Source organism: Alligator sinensis, unplaced genomic scaffold (assembly GCF_000455745.1).
Source record: "Alligator sinensis unplaced genomic scaffold, ASM45574v1 scaffold320_2, whole genome shotgun sequence".
NCBI classification, from domain to species: Eukaryota; Metazoa; Chordata; order Crocodylia; family Alligatoridae; genus Alligator; species Alligator sinensis.
Window position 1 is genome coordinate 182,415 of NW_005842684.1, and position 17,102 is coordinate 199,516.

At 41.2% G+C, this 17,102-nt stretch overlaps 1 protein-coding gene across 15 annotated transcripts in view; it reads left to right on the forward strand.

Annotated features, from left to right (window-relative positions):
- Positions 1-17,102, forward strand: part of EPHA5 (EPH receptor A5) — a 386,478-nt gene that overhangs the window by 178,768 nt on the left and 190,608 nt on the right. For 14 of the 15 annotated variants that reach the window (XR_003096319.1, XM_025215915.1, XM_025215906.1 and 11 more), the window contains exon 5: positions 2,346-2,681. The exons of the other annotated variant lie outside the window; for it this stretch is intronic. Coding sequence is in view for 13 of the 14 variants with exons in the window: in XM_025215915.1 (XP_025071700.1) it covers positions 2,346-2,681 (336 nt within the window). In the remaining variant the exon portion in view is untranslated. The remainder of the gene's footprint in view (positions 1-2,345; positions 2,682-17,102) is intronic. 15 annotated transcript variants of the gene reach the window in all.

The window sequence follows — 17,102 nt, forward strand, 5'->3', positions numbered from 1 at the left end:
ATCTTTTGTAAAACCCTCAGTTGCTAGTTCCTAGAATCCATGCAAGTTCCCTCTGTTCCTTTGTATCCATTTAATTTTTGTTTTTCATTTTGAATAATTTGAAATAATGACTGATATAAGGACTGTAGCTCTAGGAATTAAATCCATGCTGTAGATAAGCACCAAGGCCTTAATCCTGCAAAAGCATGCAATATACTATATCTTAAGCTCTGCAGTTGACCCAGACCCATATTACTTGAGGCTTGAAAGCTGTGTGTTTTGCACACGTATTTTTAGGATTGAGGACTTTCTGTCCTCTTCAACTTCACCTCATTGGACTCAGAGGAGACAAACACAGCCAGATCCCCACCAGTGGCACCTTACATTTATGGACACATAAACACATGAGCACATCTACCTGTTCCTGTCAGTTTGTCCAATTTAGACAGGCAGTTTTACAATCTGATCTACAGAATGTAATGCAACTTGAGCAAAACAGGTTTACAGTTTTGTAAAATAATTCTATTTGCATTTTCAAATTTTATATCAGTGGTTTTTTTTCTCCACTCTGCAACAGCAAATTCCTCTTGGAGTTGCATAATTTTTTATCTTCTAAAAGAATCAGAACAGTTTTTTTTTTTTAAATAGCTCACATGCTGCAAATTACTTTGAGGTCTCACAGTAATTATTAACCATTTTACAGATAGAAAAGCAAAACTAAGAACTAAGGCTTGTGTTTATTGTTTAAGAAGTATTCCCAATTTTTCACCATTATGTAATTTAAATATTTTAATGTGTATAACTATAATAATAGGGTTACAATCATGCAATCTAGGATATATCATTAATAAAGTCTGAAATAAAATGCACTTTGGGATTGGGGAAAACACTTGGGGCTAATTTCCAAGGAGGTACATTCCAATTTTGTTATGTAACACAGTTTTGCACTCAACTTCCACAAAAACTGAATGGGAGTTTGATGCCTAACTCTCTTAAACTCTTTGGAAAATCCCAGTCTTCAGTTATGCTTGCAGTTAAATGCAACTCTAATAAGCTCTTTTTTCCCTTGTGTATCACAATGCACTCAATGAACAATAAGCAGAAATGTCCTGAAGATCTCCTGCATATATGGTTCTACCATCCTTTCAAACAAAATTATTACCCTTTCATCATCTGCCTTACGTATTTTAGAGGAGTATTTTGTCCTTGGTCTCCAAGCTGAATGTATAGAAAAATGTTCTTTAAAGGACTGTTTGGATAATTTTTCTCTGAGGTTAACCCTTTATAAAACAAAGACTTAAAAAATAAAATTTGGTCTTTAAGCCCATTGTATCCCATTCAAAAAAAGTGTCATGTGTTTTTTGAGGCTCATGTTTTGCTTTTATCCCACAATGAAAGTCCCATTAATTTCTCTGGGAGTTCCACCATAGATTGAAGCCAAGACTCGCAGAAGGGAGTAGGGATGTTGGGCACTTCAGTTGTCAAGTATCAGACTTAAGGCATCTCAGAAAAAAATGATATTCAGAGGGTAGATACCCAGCATTTTCTGCAAATCAGCACCCTTAAAGGTGTCTTCAAGTTGGCCCTCAAACACAGAAACATCCAGAAACGTTAGTCATTTTTGAAAATCTTGGCTTGATTGCATAGTATGACCTTACTTCTCTAGCCATTGGGAAAAATACCATTTTTGCAGCAGCTTCAAAACAGCTGTATACTCACCTGTTAACCTTTAAATAGTCTTGTCAGAACTGTTCTGGCATCCAAACTAAGGAAACTTTGCAAAATAAGGAAAGTACAGAGTAGCTAGCAAAACACCTTAACATTCACAGCTTTGCAGAGACCAAGAAAGCAGATGCACTTTAGCCTGTGAACACAGCAGTATTGCCAACATTTCTACGAGAAGCATTTCTTCTCAGCATCTAGAGCAAATGCATATGGTGAAATCCTGCCCCTGTGACATCAGCAAAACTCCTTTTGACTTCCATAGGGCTGTCAGTAATACCTTGCCTGTCCTTTGGTGCCAGGGCTAGCAAGGGGCTGAGAGCACATCAGAGGAAACACACTTGGCAGGATGCTCCTCCCTTAAATTCTGAGCCATGCCATCTGTGGGGAAGTGTTATCAGCTAGTCTCCCTTGGTCAGGCAGATGCATGGGTCCAAACTTGGACCCTTTAAAGTGAGGAGGAAAAAGGAAGAACGCTTCCCATGCCCCACGCTTCTTTAGGTGCTACGGTAAGTTGGCTCTGCTTGCTGTTTGGCATACAAGCAATGCAACAACTCTTTTCAGGCTAGGCAGTAGTAGAGAGCAGGATAGATTTATAATACTATTTTTACCATGTGTTTTTCTCACTTTACTTTACAAACCAGGGCCCCCCTCAGCTCCTCGGAATGCCATCTCAAATGTTAACGAGACTAGTGTCTTTCTGGAATGGATTCCTCCTGCTGATACTGGTGGAAGGAAAGATGTGTCTTATTATATTGCATGCAAGAAGTGCCACTCACACTCAGATCTGTGTGAGGCGTGTGGCAGTCATGTCAGGTACCTCCCACAGCAAACCAGCCTGAAAAACACCTCTGTCATGATGGTGGACCTGCTTGCCCATACAAACTATACCTTTGAAATTGAGGCAGTGAATGGAGTGTCCGACCAGAATCCCGGAGCACGACAGTATGTGTCTGTAAATGTAACCACAAATCAGGCAGGTAAGTGGAACTTCAACCTGGGGAAAAAAAAATTGGGGGAGTGGGGGTCTGATCTTTTCCCCCTCTATGGGTGGAACTCCCATTGAAATGAGTGGAAGGTATGAGGATGGCAAACTTGGGCCTTACATTCTTCTACAGGGCTCCCCCCACCTCCAACCTTTTGCTGTTTCACAGCATAATCATTGCAGCCTTCCACAGCAGAAATGTTTCCACTCAGCAGGAGGCATTGCTGGTTGTGTTTTCTTTTGTTTGTTTAACATAAAACAGCTCGCAGATAATCTTTCAGAGTTTTGCATTTCAGTGTATCCACCTACTAAAACAGAAGGAACATAATTGTCTCCTTTATTGGCAAAGGGACATCCTAGTGAGATCGTTTTGATTTCAAATGTCGGTAGTTAAGTGGTCTTACCAGCTCAGCAAATGCTTAATTATCTTGGAAAAGCAGCTGAAGTGGAAGTGAAAACACAGAGGGAGTTCAGTCCCTCTTTAGCATCGTAGTGAAAAAACAATTGGATTCAAGATGGTGAGGTGTAGCCTGGCTTCACCGTGTCTCAGGTCAGGTGGCGTTTGTGAGTAATTGCTCATTATTTCCTTTCTGTTTTGTATCCTAAGCTGAAGATCATAGAGATTTTTTGTCTTCCACCTAGGGCTAGACTCTGCCTTCCACCTCTGTGGGAGCACAGAGAAATAAAGTGCTTAGATCAACCCACACAAGGTCCAAGCAGAATTACATTGCTATGTGTTCACTGGAGCACAGATACTGCAGTTGTTATACTTGCCCAGGGATGCACACAGCACCCCAGAGGCAACCAGTGGTACTCAAGAAGTTGGCAGAGCCCTAGTGGTTATGTCTTCTATGCACACAAACACAGTAGGATGTAGCCCCGTGTGCACACTCCCTGCACTTCACACCACACCAGCAAGCTTTGTGGAATGACGTGGAAGGCTTTTCCATGTTTTGCTTGTGTTCCCTTCTTCTTTCCTTGAAGACCATGTCCTGCAAAGGCCCTTCCTTACCCATCTAGTTAGCTTCATGCCTTTTATTAAAGGACTATGCAGTACTCCCCCCACCATGACAAGTTTGTGGCTCCTGTGGCATGGCTAGTTGGTGGCATTTAGGAGGACACATACACATGATGACAGACTCTGGCCTCTGTCAGGCTCTCGCTGTCCTTTAGATACACCCAGACCACATGCATTATCTCTTTCTGTATTGGGCCCATTTATGTCAAGAGGAGGTAAGTTTGGTGAGGCAATAGGCAGCAATACAAGCATATGTGGCATGATGAAACTGGGCAAAAATCACAGCATTGCTGTAACGCATGGCACGAGTACACATTTAGTGTACAGCACAATTACCAGTGCTGCTATTGTTCATCTTGATGTTGGCATATAAAGCACAGGTAGTAGAATCAAGAAATGCATACTGCATCATGTTCCAGACTGCTCTGGATAAGTGTGCTGCTCATGCAGCGATCACCTGCTATGACATTTTCCTAACTGCCTGTAGTCTGTTTGGTGAGTTAATGGCAAAGAACTAGACAGGCAGTGGAATGAAATGCCAGGACAGCTGCTGTGACATGGGTGAACACCCATGCAAATTTGGCTCAATTATGGGCATAGGTTCTTCCCTTAACCAAACAGAATTTGCCTGAGCTTCAGTGAGACAGTTAAACTAAGATTTCTGAATCCTCACCACAAAGCAGAAAGATGTTAGACTGCACTGGTTTGAATTTCGTCAGTATAGCTGAGGTACATATTTGTATGCTCAGCAGCCACCAGAGAGAGCACTGATATGTTGTAGCTAATCAAATCCCTGCCCTGGAAATTAATTTGGATTGCTGATGTGTCAGGCAAGCCGTGTGAATATATCTCAAGGAGGGGAAAGAAAAGCACTGTCCGTCGCTGCTCCCTGCTGATTGATGTGGCAGGATGCCTTTAAGAGTAGCACCAGCGGATGGCAACCTGACACTCACAGAAACACCCGCTTAATGCAAATAAACAAGCATTGTGATTCATAATACCATTTACCATTTTCCCTGTCAGCAAGGCTCTTGCCAGCAATTTTCTTCTCAGAAAAAAACATATGTTCTTCTTATTGGATTGACATTAGCATTTCTCAGTTAGCACTGGATATTTCCCTGACACTTGGAGTTAAACCTATATACACTTTAATGAATGATTCTGCATGGGTAAAGATGGCACATTGACAACTGCTACTTTCTATAAGGAAATCTGAGTTGTGCGTCAGCCTCTAGAGAGTCATACCAGGGGTTACATGCATGACAGACTCTCCAGGTATCAAGTTGAGGATATTTACCTTTACGCAGGTGTTACTTAGATAACTTCTTTTGAAACAGCTGCTTTGGAGAAATATTAGACGTGGGGATTTCTGATGATAAGCATAGTTCTTGTGAAGGATAATGGAAGTTATGGTTGTGATTCACCTCTAGGTTTCTCTGGGTCTCACCATTGTAACTGCACTGCAGACAGTGTCATCTTGGAATAAAACTGAAAGAACTCAGTGGTCAGTCAGGCCCGAGACCCGATGTTTGTAATTCACTGTGCAGTGTCGAAATTACATCTTTTGCTTTCCTCTGTTTGATTTTTTTATGTGATGTTTGGAGAGGCCCTATTCAAATGTGCTCTCCAAGGCTAGTTCTGCAGTCCTTACCCAAAAGATGAGCCAGGTCCCTTTGAGTAAAAGGGCCCTACTACACATTCAAAATAAAGCTGCATAAAAATCAGCTATGGAGCTAATATGCATTTTCAAGCACTAACTGTATAGCTGGGTGGCTCTTTTTATAGCGGGATAGTCATTTTTAGCATGTCATAATTATTGTGCAGGTGTGGGTGGTCTAAATTTATTGCATGACTAACCAGTTACTTGTGTGATAATTACTTTGCATTTGTGTCTAGTCTTACTTTGCATGTGTGGCCAATCTAAATTCATTGCATGCTATACCAGTAAATTGTGTAATATATGCAACATGTAGCAGGGGCCAAAGTTGTGGTCTCCCTAACTTTCTTCACTGCCACTTGGATACTGATTGGAACAAGGGCTGGTGCATTCTTTTTGCTGGAAGAAAGAGTCACAGGGGGCAATTTTTCAAATGAGTGTTAGATGTTCCATGGGAACTGAATGCCTGCAGTCCCTGGTGCCTTTGAATATCCCCTTCACAAGTAAAGCAGTCTTCAGTTTGCTGTATACTAGCCACCCCTCACTTGCAGAAAGAAAAGGAGGAGACACGTGCATGGTTTCTACGGAGCTTATGTGTGTTCAACTCTTCTTAAAACCAGTCCCTTTAAAGGTGGAACAATGAGTTTCTTATATTACAGCAGACATGGTTAGACATATGTAAGGGGTTCTGCATTCCATTGCACCAGTTTCATTAAAATGTGAAAATATGTTTGCCTAAATCTGGTGCAGTGAAGTTCAGAATCAGGCCATTGGGAACTGGTATAAGACTTGAAGCAGACAAAAAGAATCCAGCTAGGAGTCGTACTAACCTTAGGAAATTTAAAAATCGTCATGGGGCAGCCCTGGCGGATACTAAAGTTGACAGAGACTTGCTAACCAACATTACAAAAGGAATGCCTAGTCTTTTTCTTCCTTATTTCCATGTAAATCCCCAAGAAGACTTCAGTAATTTCAGAAATTAAAAAAAAAAGCATGAACAGCAGGATGTTGGCTGCTCCAGATGTTTTTTATATATGGAAACTTTGGCAGCAAGCAATGTAACTGGTTTTGGGTTCTTGTAGGGACTGTTTCCTGAAAAAAATTGCTTCTTTCCTAAGTAATTTCTCTCTCTCTCTCTCTCTCTCTCTCTCTCTCTCTCATTTAAACTGGCACCAGTAGTCAGTCTGCCATTTTCAGAACTATGACATTTTATTTTCTGAAAGATGTGTGAACTGTCTTGACTCAGAATTAGATTTCAGAGTACAGCAAGAAAAATACTAGTTCTGTCTGCAAGAGGAAAAATATTACAATAATCTGTGAGATAAAGTTGATTAGCTAACCCTGGCTGATCAGCATATGGAATCCAATAATGTTGGGGTTTTTTTGCTGAAGAATTTGAGTGATTAAATGATTAATTTATGACTGTTTAATATTCAAAACATTGTGACCACAAGACCACTGCATGGTCTAAGATGAGCATAATAGAGGATCCTACTTTCATGGAATAATTCATATATAATTTGGACCATGGTTTTAGAAAATAAAAATTTGGCTGCTGAATTCTTATTTTGAACCTGAACCAAGTGACCAGCCTGTTTTTCAAAGGCACTGAGCCCCAGCTCGGTTTCTGCGTATTGGTAAGGCAAGAAGCAACAGAAGGAGAAGTCAGATGAGGGGGGAAAGGTAGAATAAAGGCTATTCAGTAGTTTTGAAGGGAATATCTAAGCCAGATGAGATGAGTAGAAGAAGGGTAAATTAAAAAAACCCCAGAAAACCTGATGAAAGTCAGCCCTCAAAATCCATCTGCACTTCAGTGTTGTCTGCTTCACTGGGTATGCACCTTCCAACTTCAAGAGTAAACAAAGAGTAGGTGTCCTTTACAAAACAGCTGTTTACGACGTAATCCAGATTAATTCCCTAAACTCTGAATGAGGCAGGTTTTCAGGGGGAAAATAAATAATATGATTATGCCACACAAAGGACTGCATTACGGTTGCATCAAATTGCCATATATTGCATATTAAGCTTAGATGATATCTGTGTGACAAAGGTTCATTCTGCGCTATGAGTAGTCAATATATTTTCCTGAGAAGCAAATTTATATGGAGCCCATAGTTATCCATAGGCTAGAAGCAGAAAAGGTTTTTGCTACGGAGTTGTGGAGTGTTCTCTTCAGAATACTTCAATGGAGGAGCTTTACAACTCAAGCACTCTACCAGACCAGACGGTGTTGGTACAAAACACTTGCTCAAATTCAGACAAATCACATCTTGACTGCGTTGGAACTGAACTGTCCTCCCTTGCTTCTGTTGTATACATTAGCAATCAGATAGCTTCTAAAACCCACAATGCATGATGCCCCCTACACATTGCATGGCATGGGGGAATTCTGCTGCCCATCGGGAGCTCAAGGAGGGCTGGTGCTCCAGGGTCAAGTTTCAGTCTTGGTGCATATAACAGGTCTGCCAGATGCACCTGCTCTACCTGTGTAGTGAACACTGGGCATATAGGTGACATAATATTGCCCTTGTTCCCTGAGGAAATAACTGTATCTCAGGGTATCTAGTTGTGCACTGTCATGTATTTGCAAGCTCGACATTAACTTTTCAAATGTACCATTTGGTGATCGCTGTTTCCACATTCCACCTCATTCCCACCAATGAATTGACTTACTAGAACATTCATGGAAAGCAAATATAAGGAGGGGTCAAAGCACATCTGAGAATAATTCAGTTCACTAGTCAAGAAAATATTGGATGATTTTTTTTGGAGGGGTGGGGCCTGGAGAGAAAGTGTTTCACAAAGCTCTGTGATTAAACAGAGCCATGTGTATTAAAAAGGACTCATAAATCCCCTGAGGTCTTCCTTCTTGCCTGATCTTTACACAGAAAGAGCCATTATGTGGAACTTTTATTTGGAACCTGTATCTTACAGACTGGATCACTGGGATCTCGGAGCATGTCGGTTCTGATGTATTCTCATGACTGCACATGCCCACACACTGAGGTAGATTGGCTAAAATCTCTTAAAATCACACTTTCATTGTTTGATCAATACCAGATTCAAAGTGACCTTGGTTATTTGTTGAAGGTCTTTGCTTTCCCTGGAAATTTGTAATATTAGGGCAATCAATTATTATTGTCAAGGTATTGGGGAAGGGGAAGGGGGGAGAAAGGAGAGTGAAAGAGAAAACGCTCCCCAAACTGGTTCCTTCTTGTTTTAGTGGCAGCTGATTTTTACTCCAACACCTGATCTTACTTGATATTCTGCTTATGCAGTATATGAAAACAGTGCTTTCCTATTCTGTTCTGATTAGTTTGCTTGGATAAAGTGTAAGACATATGGGACTAAATGTTTGGACAGAACATGCACAGAACATGCAAGTGGTCAGAATGGTCACGGGCAATGAGAACTCGTATGTACTCAAGACGTATATCAGCCTTATTCATAACAGATTGCCAAGACTTGCAGGAATGTAAAAGAGAGCTTATTGAATCTTGGAGTGTAGGAGAGGTGGAGAAATTAATATATATTGAAACTGCTGCTTAGCTATGTACTCCAACAGTGAATTTCTGTAGGGCAGAGGAATGAACCAAATGTCAGTGAAAGAGTTTATATGCCTAGGATTGCAGTTTGTCAAAATGTTGTCATCACTTTCCATCTAAGGTAAATGAATTACATTTTTTAAAGTTTTGTCCAAACTAAACATGTGAGTACCTTTTGAAGGTGGAAAAGATGTTTTCATTACTCTCTAAATGAATCTTACAGCTTCTTTCCTGACCTGTGGCCTTGTCAAACTGCATGGCTTATCTTTCTGTGGTTTTAACCCTTTGGAGACCACGTTGTATACAACCTTTGTAAAGTTAGCATTGAAAGAAAAATAAACTCTATTCATATGAATATTCTTTACATTGACCATCAAGTACAACATCTAAGCATTTCTAGGTAAACTACATTTGCTTTGTAAAATTTCAAGTGGACTTGATGGAGCTTTCTGAGGGTCTTTTCATAATAGAAGACAATTCTTCTTGGAATATTTCATATAAGCTGAGCATACGAGTGTGAATACACGTAAAGTACAGACAGCAATGTTTCCATGTACCCCCAGAAAGATCCTGTAAGTCTATTCTAGACTGATGCATTTCCAGTCCATTTTTTGCGTAATAATTGAAGAACACACTTGCAGGGACCAGAAGTTCCTGAGGTGAATTCGACATGCAAGAATAATAAAAAAGGAAGGAGCTTATTAAGCATGAGGAAATGTAGGCACTAATGGATCTGGACTGTGAGGAGAAGCCATTGAAGAAGATCCTTACATCCTTATTCACACGTTTCCTGGCTGTTCTGCTCTCACCATCACCCTGGAGAAAGCCGAGCAGTGATATATCAGAATAATGCTGCTATATATCCTTGCCTTTCTGGATGCCATTGATTTTTGGACTTTTTGCCAGCCAGTCTTGGACTTTTGGCCAGTCATGCTTGCCATTCTGGAATTCAGAGCAGCTACCTCAAAGACAATGCTTTTTCTTGAGCTTCAAAGCAGGAAGCTACTCTGAAAACCAAGCTAATAGGACAGGTTATCATATTTTGGGGAGCAAGCCTTTAACAAAACTTTTAGCTTCCATTCCTACCCAGTGTCCATGGCCAATGGCCATGTCTGCATGGGATGCTGACTGCACAGTACCCCAAGACTACTGCACAGTGTCATGCTACTGCACAGTCAGCATCACAACAAAGCTGTTCGTTGGCGCTACTGTACAGTAATGCACGTTACTGTGCAGTCATTTAGTACCTGTATAAACCATCAGAAACTCCCAGTAATGACTGTGTAGTCAGTGCCTCATGTAGACACGGCCATTATAACTGACACTGAGAACTGGCTGTAGTTGGCATGACTCTGAGTACAGGGTCAGCCTAAAGATTTTGGGGTGGGTCATCAAGATTACTCTTTGAATGCCCACCCCCCTTGCAAAATCCATGCAACTCAATTTACAAATGAAGAGTATGAGTGTTTATGGGATGGGGATTGAGGGAGAGGGTGAAGAGTTAGATGCTCTTCAGTCTCCTGGTAAAGAAGTAGAGTCCAGCTTATATCCTGGATATTTCAGCTGCATCATATTTTCAAGGATCTTTTTTCAAGGAAAAGTTCCAGACCTTTTTCTTTATCAGTGAAAGCAAAGAGTACATTTCTAATTCCCTGTTCCTTTCCCACCCCATATCAGAGGGGCATCCAACCAGGGTCTTCATGGATCCCTAATAATAGCACCATTATTTGGCCATTGTTTATTTTGTGGGGGAAAAAACCCACTGACAATTACATTTGTTTATTTCCTCCAATCTCAGATTTATGAACAATATACAACTTATCTCATGTACTACTTGCCAGAACTTTATTTTATTTAGGAGGCCTTTCCTAAAAATAGCTCATTCAAAAAGCAGTCTCAGCAGGCATTGTAAAGATCTCTAAATCAAAATTGACAGTGATGATTATTTTTCTCATCCAGGAAAAAGAATTGTGTGAGCTGCCATATTAATTTCCTTCTGCATTTTCAAGATGTAGCCAGGGTAAGGCATAATAACAGCATCCTTAATGGGACCACCTTAACAAGGGGATGAATCAGAACATGTATTAGCTGGTCAGCACATAAAAAATCAGTCACAGATCCATCACAGATTTGATCAAAAAGATGGGACCACCCTAAGTCACACGGAATTTGAACTTCTGCAGTTCATCTCAGCACCTCCAAGGCCAGAACACTGATGAGAACCATGTTCTTAGTTAGGTTGGAAGATACCTCAATAGTCATATGAGCTGAGGGGTCTTGCAATCTGCAGTCATTCTGGAAACCTGGTCAGGTCATTGCTGGGTATGTCTGTGCATGAAAAGACATTAGGTGTAAGTAATAATGGACAGCAGGCTGCAGCAGAGGAGTATAATCAAGTCACAATGTTTTACCCCAGGGGCCTCCTATTTTAGACAAGGATGTGTATGAGATGGTTTGAATGATTCTGCCTCAAGCAGGGGGGTTGGACTAGATAACCTCCTGAGGTCCCCTCCAGCCCTACTTTTCTATGATTCTGTGATTTGGTTGAAACAGAGTTGGGCCAATGTAAAATTGCAAAATCCTTCTCCCCTCTCCTCCCTTCCCCTCCCCCAGTTGTTACAGTTTTGGCAATTTTGCCTGTGGTTAGATCCAGGGCCCCTTGAAGATAGTGGAAAGATTTTCCTTGATAGGTTCCTTATCAAATCCTATCAAGCCCTTTAGTCTTTGTTCCTCATACAGAGTATATTTTTATTTGTAAAATTGACAAACTCTGTTTAAAACTAGATTCAGATACCCAAAATCACATGTGAAGGTGCACATGCTGATGCACACACAGTATAATTAGAAGTATGAAGGTATGTTGCAAAATGCTGATTGCATTGGAGTCAATGGGAAAACTCCAATTGACTTCAGTGAGACCAGGGTTTTACTCGCGGCTTTTTTAAAGGATTTACGCATATAATCAGGGGACAGAACTGTAGGGTCATATAAAACAGTTCACCTTCATTAATGTGAAATAAAATCCAACATGTAGTGACACATAAATAGATTATTCTATGAAATCTCTTGCAGTGACTAAATCCATTGTAAAACCTTCATCGCACACTATCCTATTCCTGAGTTGCAAGTTCATCCCAGCCCAGATGGCTGGATGTCTGCTACCAAATGAATTATGGATAAGTTGAATATTTAATAGTTTTATTTATAACTCCCTTGTTGGTAATTGCTGTTTCTCTTAGTTTGTTATCAGGCTTTTAATAGCACTCTGTATGTTAGAAACATGTGATGCATGTCAACATTCAAACAGTTCCTTGGAAGGGTGGAAATTTCCCTAAACTTAAAATATTAAGTTTGAGGTCATTTCTATTGTTACAGTAGGTGAGATAACCCATTCAATGATGCACACGCACATTAACAGACTAAATAAAAAACATTTCATACATCTGCAGAAAAACATTTTAATGACATGAAATTAAAATGTATACAGATATAAATAAACATAGTATGTAATAAGAAAAAAGAGAGAAAGAAACACATCACAGTTATTCTTATAATTACATATATAATAAATCCTGTGTTGTGCAATGTTGTATAGGTGTAATTCCCCTCTCCATTCCTTCCACCATTACTGAAAGGTAATGTCCTTATAGCAACACAAGTGCTTTTCTGTCGAGATGTGTCACGTATTCTAGACACTCAAGAAGGGTAAGAAAAGCAAACACTTACTTCCCTTCCAGAAAATTGTCTCCATAGACTGTGCCCTGATAGTGCTGTGTAGCAAGATACTTGAAAGCAGGGACTGTTAAAGCAGCTAGTGTAGCATGCCACAAGTGGCCCTTTACACAAGCATTCAGCAGTGCCAAGACAAAAACAGTCAATTCATCTGAGAAACATTGGAAACCCCCCTGCATATATAACTAGGATACAAATTCAAAATGACTTTAGTAATTTAGTAGCCTGAGGGTCAGATTTTTAAAGATAGTATGATCCATAAAATGGAGAGACATGCACTGTTTTTTGTGTTGTTTTTGCCCTAAGCTCATAGGCAACTACCGTCCACTGAAAACAATCACTCGTTTTCACATGATGAAACTTAAACATAAGTTTAGAGCTTGATAGGGCTGTGTGGAGGTGAAGGAGGCTGATGAACCTGAGAGACAGGCTTGCTACATGCCAGCTGCACTAGCCCCACGATGCAGTCTTCCTGGAGGTTGTTCCTGGTGTCTGTTTGCTCCCCCTCTCCATATTTTAGTGGGCATGGAGCTGTACCTCCCATGGCAAAAATCTAGGGGAGGACTGCCATTCAGCTCAATTCTGCCACCCTTATCCCTGCCATACATTATGGGCTGCAGGGCTGCCTGGCTTCTGTGGCTGGGCAGCACAGGGCTGTGGGGCTCCTGTGGGGTTGGGGGCATTCTGGTGCCCTTTGCTGAGCCCGGTCCTCAGCTGCAACATCCCCACTGCCCCCCATATAAGAAATAAGACTCTTCCCTACCCCTTCTCCCAGCTCCCCAGAAATTGGTATTTTGCTTAGGGCACTGCAGGAGCTCACCATTCTTCTGGGATGAGTGTCTTTAAAACATTTGTCCCTCACCAGAGCTCCACAGCTTATTTCAAAGTTTTCTTTCCCTGCTAGACAGAACTGTTAGACAATCATATGTTAATCTTATTTTAATCACAGTTTTCAGGACCAGGAAGCTCTCAGTGTATTAGAGTTGAATACGAAATTTGCCAGAGAGGGGAAAATCAGGAAATGTACCAGTCACTTTTACTTACCAATTCAATTCAAGTCTCATTACATTTAAAAAAAAATAAAACCTGGATAGTCTTATGTATTTTGAATGTGGTGTTGTTCATAAATCCTTTTTAGATCTTTAGTCTTAATCTTCTATCAATTTCTTTGCCTGGCATGTTATTCCTATAATTTTAAGATTGCACGTAGCCTTGTGTTTGCAGGGAATTGTATAGATTATATGTTGAGAATCCTCTTAAAATATGTGGACAGAAAAATCGGAATAACAAAAATATATATATTCACAGTGCTGCAATAGAAATAGTAGGAGACTAACAGAAATCCAATATAAGTCCCACTGCAGCTTCTGCATGATACTGAATAAGCTCTTTAAATCAATCTGTCTCAAGAAGGTGAACAAAATGGTGAAACTGCCAGAGTTGCAATCCATAACCTTTGGGTCACAGTAATTTTGTATTAAGTGAGTTGTTGTATAGAAATGTCACACAGAGTAGAGTGGCTTTACTTGCTGGTTCCCCTTTCCCATGAAACTGATACTTGTATTGATTTTGAAAAATACACAGTCTACAAAATGCAGAGATGTTTACAAATCTGAATCCTGGGCTGTATTTGTCTGCTGCTGCTGCACAATGCACACACATTACCAAATGCCTTCCAATAATTGATATTAATGTACAGTGTTCCATACAACAAGGGCCTGAACTGAGAACCAGGGACTTGAATGGATTTTAGATGAGTCCTGTCCTTCAATGCAAGTAGAGACCTGGTCCTGCAACATGTTCCTTGGATATGAACCTCTGCGCTAGGATAAAGTTTCACTGAAGTAAGTGGGGCTCTGAACACCCTCATCAGGTTAGAGGATGAAGGCCTTAATTCACTGTTTGTAACTCCTCTTGCAAGCTCAACATGCCATTTCTCTATCAGCCACTCTCTTATTTTCCCTTCCTGTTGTATTGAACCCTTTGTTGCTGTGTCTAGTTTGAACCTGATATCATTCAGGGCAGAACAGAAAGTAATGGAGAGATGGATTGATGTGGCTGGTAAAAGAAGAGGCAGGTATCATAGGGGAACTACACTTAGGTCATGTAACCATGTGGTGCCACATCAGTGCAAAGTATACCCAACACCAGATATGGCTGGTGTTTCAGTGGTTGTTGTCATTGCTTGTTTGTGAACTGAATAGGAGACATAATAGCATCTATTTTGAACCTGCATGAATGCTCACTACTTTCCTTTTCATGATTTCTCAAGCTGACTTTGGCCTGGATGCAGCTAGATACTTTAGCACAAGTGTAGCTTTAAGCCTGTGGATAGCCACATTGATTTATACATCAGCTTACACACTTTGTTGCAGAGATGAAATTGGTAAGATTTGTGCTGTGGGTGCAAACCCCAGTAGGGGGATGCCACTGCTGGGGAGGGGGAAATGACGTTGTGGTGCTGCCAGCAGCCATGGGGTTAAAGGCCTCCAGAGCTCCTCCTGCTGTGTCCCAGTGCCACTTAATCCTGTCAGGACCTTTGGCAACATTTTCAGAGTCACCTACCCTCAAGGTGGTGCTAAGCATCAGGCAGCTGTGAGCCCTGCCCCTTCCCTGAGTGCTGCTTTCATTCCTGTCGCTGGTACCCCTTTAACTTGAGGTCCAGGGCTCACGTCCTGGTCGCCCACTGCTAGTTATGCTTCAGCTTTGTGAAATATCACACTACCTCTTTCAGTCATCATATAATATTTACTTTCTCACAAGAAATTTTAATAATTAACAATATTTTATAGTACTGGAACAACAGTCCTGAACTGGAGCCTTCCCACCCCAGTCTTCCCGCCCCCCTCCATTTCCATTTTTTAAGAGTCAAATTCTGATTTGGTTAGAAAGATTTTTTTCTTTTTAAAGTCCCTTCTTCACAATTACATCCATGTTGTGGTATACCTAAACATTGAAATACTGTTAGGGGCATGGTTGTTTTTCCATGGGTTTCAAATAAAGGGTTAATTTGAGGGATAGGCCCATGCCAGCTGGTATTTTATCTGAAAGTAATATTCCTCATCCGCTTTGCCAGGAGGACTGAAAGAACTCATTTTAAAGATTGGATCAATGGCAAGATGAAGAATGAGTAGGCAGAAAACAAATGATATTTCATTTACAGCAGCTGCATGCCTACAGAGAAGTACTGAGGTACTAATATTTATGTACATACAAACACATTGCAATTAAAAATCTTTAATTAGAAAGTGCTTTAGATTCACTTATTTGCTCACACGTTGGAATGCTTCATGTACCACAGAATCACAGAGGAATAGTCTGTGTCTGAAAAACTAAGCAATGAATTTCCTAGTTCAGTTAGTACAATAGTCATGAGTATGAGAAGCCTCGAAAGCTTTACAATCATTATTATTATTAAGAATACAAGGATTTGATCCAAAGCCTGCTGAAGTCTATGGGAAGACTCCGATTGAATACAGTGCCAATGGATCAGGTTTATAATGAGCAGCAGGTAGACAAGGTTCTTTTTATGCTGCAATGCAGTAAGTTAAGATGATTTGTAACTCAGTCCTGCAAAGCAAGGGGCTGAGCACTTCGGTCATAAGTATGCGTGAGCAGCTCTGTTGAAATCAAGAGGAATATTTCTATGCTTCATTAAACACATACATGTATGTGTTTAACGAAGCACACATGTGCGCTTGGCTGGATCAGGCCAGAGTACTCAGCACCTTGCAGGCTCGAGCTCTTGATGCCAGGTTGTACCTGGATCTAAGTAGCTGTACCAGAAGAAAATCAACAGAAGCCTTCTATTCAATGGCACCCTTGGCAGGGGCCAGATACCCTGGGAGGGCTTACAGAAGTTCTAAACCAGTGGGGGAAAGAAATTAAGCTCTGTGCCCTCACCAAGTGCCACTCCAATCCCCTTCCCCTGCTCAATCTGCTTTCTCCTCTTTACCCTGTATGCCATACCCCCTGCCCCCTCTCTGATCTGCCACATGCCACATACAGTGGTTGCTAATGCTCCTTTAGATGTCCGTGCCACAAGTTGGCCACCCTTTCTCTAAACCCTGGCCCAACTCTGTTCCCCTTGAACACAATGGTGTCTCGGACGGCCAGAGCCGACTCGAGTTAAGTTAGAAATTGCTCGTACGTTAGGGCGGGCTGGTGAATGGAGAGGCAGACACAACTTATCGGTTGCAAAAAAACTTTACTCACGCCGCTTGCAATCACGACGCAGGTGGTCCGGTCGTCTGAACAACCACATGAGTTGTTCCAGTTGGCGGGGCCCAAGCCAGTCAATCCGTCCGCAATTCAAGCCGGTGGGAAAAGGGTACGTCTGGGATTGCGTTCGGCGACGGAAAGAAAGATCGATAGGTGATCAGTTTATCGATCAGCTAGCCGCAAGTCAGATCTCTTTAGAGGCACTCTGCAGCGTGCTCAAAGTTCTTCGACTTGGGCGGAAGT